General features: G+C 38.2%; 1 protein-coding gene across 1 annotated transcript in view; it reads right to left on the reverse strand.

Moving 5' to 3' along the window:
* The window catches only part of DDX10 (DEAD-box helicase 10), a 146,945-nt gene that overhangs the window by 44,921 nt on the left and 90,188 nt on the right, over window positions 1-11,836 (reverse strand). Inside the window, exons 14-15 of the mRNA XM_015812934.1 lie at window positions 8,023-8,136; window positions 1,181-1,294 (exon numbers count right to left, since the gene is read on the reverse strand). Coding sequence (XP_015668420.1) covers window positions 1,181-1,294; window positions 8,023-8,136 — 228 coding nt within the window. The remainder of the gene's footprint in view (window positions 1-1,180; window positions 1,295-8,022; window positions 8,137-11,836) is intronic.

Raw genomic sequence — 11,836 nt, forward strand, 5'->3', positions numbered from 1 at the left:
GCAGTGAGACTTCGACTTGAGCAGGGCATTTGTCTTATCCTTCAGCAAACTAACATAAATGCTCCATTGCAAATTGTAATTTCCCTGCACCCAGCGGTAATGTACTGCTTGCAGAGATACTGAAATGTTACTGGGCTCATTATACTCTTGACAACAGTGAAGCAGATCAAAAGAGGGGAAGGGCGTCAAGGAAGAATAAGGCTGAGTTCTATTGAACACAGAGATGTGACAAATGAAGTTTATATTGATAAAAAGCTCCCACAAACCTATAGACCAGTGTTTCTCAACCTCAGCAATTTTAAGATGTGTGGACTTCAACTCCCAGAATTCTCCAGCCAGCATGCTGGCTGAGGAATTCTGGGACTTGAAGTCCACAAATCGTAAAGTTGTTGAGGTTGAGAAACACTGCTATAGACCATCTTTGCCACTCAGATCATCTCTACCATGCAATTTGGTTCTCTGCCACTCAGAATCATTTATTTATGTAATCCATTCAATCCAGTAAATGAGCATGTAGAAATAGGGGTTTTAAAATTCCCACACAAAAGGAACCGCAGTATATTTGCTATTAGTTTAGTGTGGGATTGTGGATTACGCTTATGAGAGTTATTCATCAGAAGTATTAATTAAATATATGAAAACCAGAAAAGATACTTTTGGATGTCAGATACAGTATAGTTCAGACTTATTCCAAACTAGGGACATGCAAAACATTTCTAATTTTACTTCAAAACAACGCCAACTTGACTGAAAACATTCTGCTTGGAACACAAAACAACTGTTCTGAACTCAAAGCACGACGCGTTAAGGGAATCCATCAATTTCCCTTGCAAATGTTTAAATAGTATTTAATAGAAATAATTGGTAATAATGGACAGACAGCACTCCCAAAGTTTATATTTTGGGGACAGTGACATTCACTCAGGCTTCACCTCAATACCCAAGTCCAACTTTTTCCTTACCATCAGTACTTGCACTTGTCCCAGGAGGTGGAAATAAAATATTGAGCAATCATAGATATTGCAATAATCTAAAACCAGATGTCTGGGGTATTATTAAGCTGAAATATAATCAAACCTATTTGGCTAATAAAGGTAATATTCCCTTAGTCTACACTCCAAAAAGCTATTAATGTAGGAAATCTTAAAAGTATAATCAGATTATTTGTATTTGATCTTACCTCTCCATCTTCAGTAAATACAATTTTTGTATTTACTTTAAAATTTCTCTTCAAAACCTTTTTAGCTTCTTTTGTCTTAGTTATTTTCTTCTTCACTTTTACATTCTGTGTAACCTAAAAAAGATGGGAAAAAGATGGAAGACAGCCTTTATCATAAAAGGTTCTGAAATGAGCATTATTCAATCAGCACCAAAAAACCCTACCTTTCAGCGTTTTTTGAATAAATACATTTCTAATCCTGCAAATTTCAGTAATACATGTTAACGTGTGATATGATGTCTCAAAAAGAAAAGGGAAGATAATAGGGAAATTTTGTGATGTGATATCTCAAAAAGAAAAGATAATGGGAAAATTTCTAAAGTCGTTAATACATCAGACTGTGATGAGGCAACAACACTATCTCAATACTGCTGCAATTTTGCACCCTTAACTGAGCCAGAGAAAATCTAATAGTCAGTTTTATAGATATCTCTTTTGCTTGATAAAATTTTATTCTCAATAAGCATTCAAACATTTCACATACAACATCCTATAAATATGTTGAATATTATAAGGCTTGCAGGGAAACATATTATTTTTATAACCTACAATTTTCTAATATTTGCAGTTTCCAACCACATTAGCTTTTCCCAATAGTATTTATAAACACTAGTTTGTTCCATACATAATTAATACTATTTCAAACTGCTATGATTAATACAGGTTACTTAATAGCTAAGAAGATATATAACAGAAATAACTTAGGGGCAACATAATAAATGTCTAAATTAATAGATGGCAAAACATCTAAATTAATAAATGTAATGAATGACTTTTTATTAAACTCACAATGCCCTTCAATTTGTAAAACAAGTTCATCAATATTGGTTTTAAATTTATAACCAGTACCTGTTCAGGCTAGCTAAATGTAGAAACAAAAGTTTAGATTATTGAAATGGAAATTAAAAATGGAAAGCCAAACTTAAAATGTCTTGCATTTTCTCCCTTAATGGCTATCTCTTTACGTATGTCTGTATTTATATGTGAGTGGAGGGATTCTGTATTGTTTTCAGAAAATGCTCTGAGGCAGTCTCTCGTGAAACTCCCAGGGAAACAATTTTTTCACTGGCATGTAATGCCATCTTAAACGAAACGTGTGGATTTTCCACATTGAAACATAGCTTCCCATGTGTTCGAGGGGGTGCAATGGTTCAGTGGTTAAAGTCACTGAGCTTGTCACTTGAAAAGCTAACAGCCCGGGTTGGAGACCCAAGCGCCGTGCAATGGGGTGAGCTCCCGTTTTTTGCCCCAGCTCCTGCCAACCCAGCAGTTTCAAGCATGCAAATGCAAGTTGGTTAATAGATACCACTTTGGTGGTAAAATAACAGTGTTTTGGCGTGCCTTTGGCGTATAGCCATGCTGGCCATATAACCATAGAAAATGTCTTTGGACAAAGCTGGCTTCCTTGGCCGAGAAACAGAGATGAGCACCACGCCCTAGCGTCGGACATAACTGGACAGGGAAATCTTTACCTTTACCTTCCCATGTGTTCAGTTCATTCAAAAACCTCTTCAAACGTTAAATGAAAATTCATAAAATTAAATTAAATTTGTACCAAATGTACAGGTACAGATTAGATGAAACCTGGCTCAATGGCAGTAACTGCGAGAGGGATCTTGGAGTCCCAGTGGACAATCACTTAAATATGAGCCAGAAGTGAGGCAACAGCCAAAAAAGGCAGTGCAAAGCTAGGTTGTATTAACGGAGGGATAAAATCAAGATCATGTGAAGTGGCCTGTGAAAATTATTTGATCATAAAATATAGGAATAGCTCTGCTGGGTCAGACTATCTTAGCCAACGATTTTGATTCTTAAAATATATTGCACAAGCAGGGGATGGATCACACAGCTATGTTTAAAAATAAGTACAGCCCATTGATTTTTTTTTTTTACTTTTTCGTATTTAAAATTGGTTTCAGAATAAATAAAATATTTACATTTTGTAACCCATTGTGTATTTAAATAAACATAAATGCAAATTTCATATGTGGAAAAACTCAGGCCACCCCTACATGTATCATTCCTTCAAACATCCAAAACCATAAAGTGTGTCTGGCGAAAACCAAAGTCAGTACTTCACCAGAAGAATCTGATATTAACGGTAAGGCATGGTGGTAGAAATGCTACAGTTTGGGGCTGCTTCATTTCGCTCCATCAGGGTCTCGGGAGCTCATCATCACAGAATCCACTATGAATTTGTCATTGTATCAGAAGGTGTTTGAAGATAATGTGAGCTTGCAAGGCGGCAATGACCCTAAGCATTCCAGTTAATCCTCCAAGACAGGGCTTTTCAACCAGTGGTACGGGTACCACCTGTGGTACATTGGCACCTGGCAGGTGGTACGCGACCATCCTACAAAAGTGGTAGCGGGGGAGGGGAATGAGCTGAACCGGTGGCAGCACCGCACAAGCCTGAGCGAGAGATAGCTGGAGCAGCAGGGCTGTCAGGGCTCAGCGGAAGCGCCAGGATCAGCACTTCTTTGGGGCTGTCAGGGCTCAGCGGAAGTGCCAGGATCAGCGCCAGGCTCCAGCTGGAGCTCGGCGCTGATCCTGCTGCTTCTGCTGAGCCCAGAAGAAGCGCCAATCAGCTGGAATGTTGCAGCATCTCCAGGGTCTTGTGATTTACATTCAGATGCTTGGCAACTGATTCATATTTATGATGGTCACAGTGTCCCAGGGTCATGTGAAGTGACCAAAACCGGCTGCAACCACCCAGCAGATGGGGGGAATAAAAACCAAACACCCCCCACCTCACCCCCGCTGCCAATCCTCAAACAGAAATGCTCAGAACAATGAAAACCTCGGACAGAAGGAAGAGCACCACTGGGTGGGCAGGCAGGTGTCTTGCTCGGCTGTGGCTTGGGGGGCACTTTTTTCAGTGCCATTGTAACTTTGAACAGTCACTAAGTGAACTGTTGTAAGTCGAGGACTACCTGTACTTCATCACTTTTTCCCCTTTTTTTGTCATCAAGTTTTTGACACCTTGCTAGGCGACTAGTGGTGTTCGGATGTTGCCATATCCTAAAAGTGGTACAATGGGTGAAAAGGTTGATCCCCTTTTGCGACCGTCTGACAAGCAAAGGCAATGGGGAAGCCAGATTCACTTAACAACCGTGTTACTAACTTAACAACTGCTGTGATTCACTTAACTCTGGCAAGAAAGGTCATAAAATGGGGGCAAAACTCACTTAACAAATGTTTCACTCAGCAACAGAAATGTTGGGCTCAGTTGAGGTCATAAGTCAAGGACTACCCGTATGTCCATGTAAAATATGAGAAGGTAAGAAGGCGAGAAGAAGCAAGAGCAACCTCAGAAGTTGCAAAAATAAAATAAAATAACCATACAAAATGCTTTTGTTGAAATCACTGGAAAGAACAGTATCTTTCATTCCCACAAGCCAAGGACAATTCAATCAAACAAACGGAGAACAATATTTCTTATTTCCCACGTCACTGCATCCATCGCAGAAGTGAGAAATGGATATTGGTTGCATGCTCTGCAAAATGATTTGCATTAAAAAAGGGAAAGAAAATAAGAGAGAGATGAAGGCATAAAAATACATTTCTTTGTGGACTTTAATGAAAATGACATAATCCATTTATCTTGCCCTCCGGAATCCAATTTTTAACCTGCCAGTTTCAATAACTGTTTTTAACATTGGGAATAAAAGCAGCTGCAGGCAAGTGAGGAGGGGGGAGAGAATCCTGAACCCGATTTTCTTCATACCAGGTCACATCATTAACAATGGATTTTTGACAACTATTCTGCAGTTTGGAAAAGAGACTTAGTTTCCTTAGAAATATTACAATTTTAAAAAGGAAGGAAAGCAAGAGATATAAAGACCTGAGTCCAATATCATAGGTGTGTTTGTGTGTCTGTGTTATCAAAGAACTTGCATCTTTGTCATCACAACTGCATAATGAAATCCCTGAAATCATAACATATGTAATGAAGGGGGCTTCTATAGCACAGCCACTGCTGTCATCTTCACTTTTTTGACCTCCAAGGTCCCTTCCAACATTATTATTATTATTATTATTATTATTATTATTATTATTATTATTATTATTATCATCATCATCATCATCATCATCATCATCATCATCATCATCATCATCATCATCATCATCATCATCATCCCAACCCCAGTAGATTCCTCTGCTCTGCACCATTCTCTATATCCCCAAATTTGGAGGGGGTGATGAAGAGGGAAAGTCAATTGCAGACATCCCATCAACAGGTGGATACAACTCAGAAATGTAAATTAATGAGATTCTTAGACTGGTGGGAAGCAAGCTATAAAAGACAAATTGTTTAAAATTAAATCACTTGAAAGAGGCAGTGTGCTGTTTAAAGAATCTCAAAATACATACTATAATCGATGTAATATTAAAAGAGACAAGTACAATACTTTATTTCTATTTGACCAAAAAAAAAATTACCAGCTCTATTTATTGGCACAAGTCCCTTCACAAATCTTAGAATTATTTGAACATCTGAGGAAATAAGATAAACATGTTACAGGATATAAAGAAAAGATATAAAGTTAGTCTAGAGTCTAGACATTTCAGAAACAGTCCAAGAAAACCAAACCAAGATGCTAAATCCTCCAACTAATTCTAAATAGAGTTCAGTTAGAGGTAATATTAAAGGGAATAGTCTCAGCTTCTGGAACTCTGGTTCTAATAAGTGAAAAGTTACATTTTTTTTTGAAAAGTATTTATTGCCTTCTAAAGTACGTTTTTCCAGAAAAAAAATTAAAAAGTGGAATTAAATTAAATTCTCTTAAAGGAAAGAGAAAAGAGAAAGATATAAAATATAATTATAAAAGTTTAATTTGTTCATTATCTTTTTTAAAAAATGTACCTCCAGAACTGTAGTAATTTACTAAAAGCGTTATGGTGTTGATCATTATTTTTATTCCTCCTACTCAAATAATACTCAAAAATGTAATAGTTAAAATTATTATTTTTAAATCATAAGAGCAGGACACTAATATGAGCAAAAAAGCAAACAAAAATTGAATTATTATAACTACTATTAATATAAAATAGATTTTTTTTTAAAAGGCGGTTATATCATTCAATTCTGAGAACTCATTTTATATACATACAATAAAGCTCTATGATAAAATACAAGGCATCAGCAGATGTAATGTTACTTCCCTAACCTGGTATTCTCCAGATATATTGGACATTGTCAGGCATGAAAGATCAGGTCCACGGTGAAGGCCCAATTAAACTGATTTATTGCTAATCATGATTTTGCACAAGAATCTTTCTCAACTAACAGTTAGCACCTGCTAGGAATTAGTAAGAGTCAATGGAATTCAAGGGAGATTGGACTTAGTTCACTTCTGGCTATGCAGGGATTCTAGGTTGATTCCTCTTTTAACTCCACCTCAGGTTCTGCAAGTCCTTCTCCTACATACACAGAGGCAAATACAGGAGCTGGGGGCTGGAAGTGCTGCAACTTATATAATTCATAGCCCATCTGATTAGGTCAAAGTGGAGAAGGAAACCCAATCATAATCTCTTATCTGCAGACCACTGACCAGTGATGCCTTATAAGCTCCCTNATCCATTGCTCTCAGTTTCAAATTAGCTTTTGCAATTGCAATGAACTAAGAGGCAAAGCAGTGAGACTTCGACTTGAGCAGGGCATTTGTCTTATCCTTCAGCAAACTAACATAAATGCTCCATTGCAAATTGTAATTTCCCTGCACCCAGCGGTAATGTACTGCTTGCAGAGATACTGAAATGTTACTGGGCTCATTACACTCTTGACAACAGTGAAGCAGATCAAAAGAGGGGAAGGGCGTCAAGGAAGAATAAGGCTGAGTTCTATTGAACACAGAGATGTGACAAATGAAGTTTATATTGATAAAAAGCTCCCACAAACCTATAGACCAGTGTTTCTCAACCTCAGCAATTTTAAGATGTGTGGACTTCAACTCCCAGAATTCTCCAGCCAGCATGCTGGCTGAGGAATTCTGGGACTTGAAGTCCACAAATCGTAAAGTTGTTGAGGTTGAGAAACACTGCTATAGACCATCTTTGCCACTCAGATCATCTCTACCATGCAATTTGGTTCTCTGCCACTCAGAATCATTTATTTATGTAATCCATTCAATCCAGTAAATGAGCATGTAGAAATGGGGGTTTTAAAATTCCCACACAAAAGGAACCGCAGTATATTTGCTATTAGTTTAGTGTGGGATTGTGGATTACGCTTATGAGAGTTATTCATCAGAAGTATTAATTAAATATATGAAAACCAGAAAAGATACTTTTGGATGTCAGATACAGTATAGTTCAGACTTATTCCAAACTAGGGACATGCAAAACATTTCCAATTTTACTTCAAAACAACGCCAACTTGACTGAAAACATTCTGCTTGGAACACAAAACAACTGTTCTGAACTCAAAGCACGACGCGTTAAGGGAATCCATCAATTTCCCTTGCAAATGTTTAAATAGTATTTAATAGAAATAATTGGTAATAATGGACAGACAGCACTCCCAAAGTTTATATTTTGGGGACAGTGACATTCACCCAGGCTTCACCTCAGTACCCAAGTCCAACTTTTTCCTTGCACTTGTCCCAGGAGGTGGAAATAAAATCTTGAGCAATCATAGATATTGCAATAATCTAAAACCAGATGTCTGGGGTATTATTAAGCTGAAATATAATCAAACCTATTTGGCTAATAAAGGTAATATTCCCTTAGTCTACACTCCAAAAAGCTATTAATGTAGGAAATCTTAAAAGTATAATCAAATTATTTGTATTTGATCTTACCTCTCCATCTTCAGTAAATACAATTTTTGTATTTACTTTAAAATTTCTCTTCAAAACCTTTTTAGCTTCTTTTGTCTTAGTTATTTTCTTCTTCACTTTTACATTCTGTGTAACCTAAAAAAGATGGGAAAAAGATGGAAGACAGCCTTTATCATAAAAGGTTCTGAAATGAGCATTATTCAATCAGCACCAAAAAACCCTACCTTTCAGCGTTTTTTAAATAAATACATTTCTAATCCTGCAAATTTCAGTAATACATGTTAACGTGTGATATGATGTCTCAAAAAGAAAAGGGAAGATAATAGGGAAATTTTGTGATGTGATATCTCAAAAAGAAAAGATAATGGGAAAATTTCTAAAGTCGTTAATACATCAGACTGTGATGAGGCAACGACTATCTCAATACTGCTGCAATTTTGCACCCTTAACTGAGCCAGATAAAATCTAATAGTCAGTTTTATAGATATCTCTTTTGCTTGATAAAAATTTTATTCTCAATAAGCATTCAAACATTTCACATATAACATCCTATAAATATGTTGAGTATTATAAGGCTTGCAAGGAAACATATTATTTTTATAACCTACAATTTTCTAATATTTGCAGTTTCCAACCACATTAGCTTTTCCCAATAGTATTTATAAACACTAGTTTGTTCCATACATAATTAATACTATTTCAAACTGCTATGATTAATACAGGTTACTTAATAGCTAAGAAGATATATAACAGAAATAACTTAGGGGCAACATAATAAATGTCTAAATTAATAGATGGCAAAACATCTAAATTAATAAATGTAATGAATGTCTTTTTATTAAACTCACAATGCCCTTCAATTTGTAAAACAAGTTCATCAATATTGGTTTTAAATTTATAACCAGTACCTGTTCAGGCCAGCTAAATGTGGAAACAAAAGTTTAGATTATTGAAATGGAAATTAAAAATGGAAAGCCAAACTTAAAATGTCTTGCATTTTCTCCCTTAATGGCTATCTCTTTACGTATGTCTGTATTTATATGTGAGTGGAGGGATTCTGTATTGTTTTCAGAAAATGCTCTGAGGCAGTCTCTCATGAAACTCCCAGGGAAACAATTTTTCACTGGCATGTAATGCCATCTTAAACGAAATGTGTGGATTTTCCACATTGAAACATAGCTTCCCATGTGTTCGAGGGGGTGCAATGGCTCAGTGGTTAAAGTCACTGAGCTTGTCACTTGAAAAGCTAACAGTCCGGGTTGGAGACCCAAGTGCCGTGCAATGGGGTGAGCTCCTGTTCTTTGCCCCAGCTCCTGCCAACCCAGCAGTTTCAAGCATGCAAATGCAAGTTGGTTAATAGATACCACTTTGGTGGTAAGATAACATTGTTCTGGCGTGCCTTTGGCGTATAGCCATGCTGACCATATGACCATAGAAAATGTCTTTGGACAACGCTGGCTCCATTGGCCGAGAAACAGAGATGAGCACCACGCCCTAGTGTCGGACATAACTGGACAGGGAAATCTTTACCTTTACCTTCCCACCTGTTCAGATCATGCAAAACCCTCTTCAAATGTTAAATGAAAATTCATTAAATTAAATTAAATTAAATTTGTACCAAATGTACAGGTACAGATTAGATGAAACCTGGCTCAATGGCAGTAACTGAGAGAGGGATCTTGGAGTCCCAGTGGACAATCACTTAAATATGAGCCAGAAGTGAGGCAACAGCCAAAAAAGGCAGTGCAAAGCTAGGTTGTATTAACGGAGGGATAAAATCAAGATCATGTGAAGTGGCCTGTGAAAATTATTTGATCATAAAATATAGGAATAGCTCTGCTGGGTCAGACTATCTTAGCCAACGATTTTGATTCTTAAAATATATTGCACAAGCAGGGGACGGATCACACAGCTATGTTTAAAAATAAGTACAGCCCATTGATTTTTTTTTTACTTTTTCGTATTTAAAATTGGTTTCAGAATAAATAAAATATTTACATTTTGTAACCCATTGTGTATTTAAATAAACATAAATGCAAATTTCATATGTGGGAAAACTCAGGCCACCCCTACATGTATCATTCCTTCAAACATCCAAAACCATAAAGTGTGTCTGGCGAAAACCAAAGTCAGTACTTCACCAGAAGAATCTGATATTAACGGTAAGGCATGGTGGTAGAAATGCTACAGTTTGGGGCTGCTTCATTTCGCTCCATCAGGGTCTCGGGAGCTCATCATCACAGAATCCACTATGAATTTGTCATTGTATCAGAAGGTGTTTGAAGATTATGTGAGCTTGCAAGGCGGCAATGACCCTAAGCATTCCAGTTAATCCTCCAAGACAGGGCTTTTCAACCAGTGGTACGGGTACCACCTGTGGTACATTGGCACCTGGCAGGTGGTACGCGACCATCCTACAAAAGTGGTAGTGGGGGAGGGGAATGAGCTGAACTGGTGGCAGCACCGCACAAGCCTGCGCGAGAGATAGCTGGAGCAGCAGGGCTGTCAGGGCTCAGCGGAAGCGCCAGGATCAGTGCCGCGTTCCAGCTGATCGGCGCTTCTTTGGGACTGTCAGGGCTCAGCGGAAGTGCCAGGATCAGCGCCAGGCTCCAGCTGGAGCTCGGCGCTGATCCTGCTGCTTCTGCTGAGCCCAGAAGAAGCGCCAATCAGCTGCAAAGCAGCACTGATCCTGGCATCTCTGCTGAGCCCAGAAGAAGCGCCGATCAGCTGGAATGTTGCAGCATCTCCAGGGTCTTGTGATTTACATTCAGATGCTTGGCAACTGATTCATATTTATGATGGTCACAGTGTCCCAGGGTCATGTGAAGTGACGAAAACCAGCTGCAACCACCCAGCAGATGGGGGGAATAAAAACCAAACACCCCCCACCCCACCCCCGCTGCCAATCCTCAACAGAAATGCTCAGAACAATGAAAACCTCAGACAGGAGGAAGAGCGCCACTGGGTGGGCAGGCAGGTGTCTTGCTCGGCTGTGGCTTGGGGGGCACTTTTTTCAGTCCCATTGTAACTTCGAACAGTCACTAAGTGAAGTGTTGTAAGTCGAGGACTACCTGTACTTCATCACTTTTTCCCCTTTTTTTGTCATCAAGTTTTTGACACCTTGCTAGGCGACTAGTGGTATTCGGATGTTGCCATATCCTAAAAGTGGTACAATGGGTGAAAATGTTGATCCCCTTTTGCGACCGTCTGACAAGCAAAGGCAATGGGGAAGCCAGATTCACTTAACAACCGTGTTACTAACTTAACAACTGCTGTGATTCACTTAACTCTGGCAAGAAAGGTCATAAAATGGGGGCAAAACTCACTTAACAAATGCTTCACTCAGCAACAGAAATGTTGGGCTCAGTTGAGGTCATAAGTCAAGGACTACCCGTATGTCCATGTAAAATATGAGAAGGTAAGAAGGTGAGAAGAAGCAAGAGCAATCTCAGAAGTTGCAAAAATAAAATAAAATAACCATACAAAATGCTTTTGTTGAAATCACTGGAAAGAACAGTATCTTTCATTCCCACAAGCCAAGGACAATTCTATCAAACAAACGGAGAATAATATTTCTTATTTCCCACGTCACTGCATCCATCGCAGAAGTGAGAAATGGATATTGGTTGCATGCTCTGCAAAATGATTTGCATTAAAAAAGGGAAAGAAAATAAGAGAGAGATGAAGGCATAAAAATACATTTCTTTGTGGACTTTAATGAAAATGACATAATCAATTTATCTTGCCCTCCGGAATCCAATTTTTAACCTGCCAGTTTCAATAACTGTTTTTAACATTGGGAATAAAAGCAGCTGCAGGCAAGTGAGGAGGGGGG

This window comes from Protobothrops mucrosquamatus, unplaced genomic scaffold, assembly GCF_001527695.2.
Source record: "Protobothrops mucrosquamatus isolate PMUCROS unplaced genomic scaffold, P.Mucros_1.0 scaffold_66, whole genome shotgun sequence".
In the NCBI taxonomy this organism is placed as follows: domain Eukaryota; kingdom Metazoa; phylum Chordata; class Lepidosauria; order Squamata; family Viperidae; genus Protobothrops; species Protobothrops mucrosquamatus.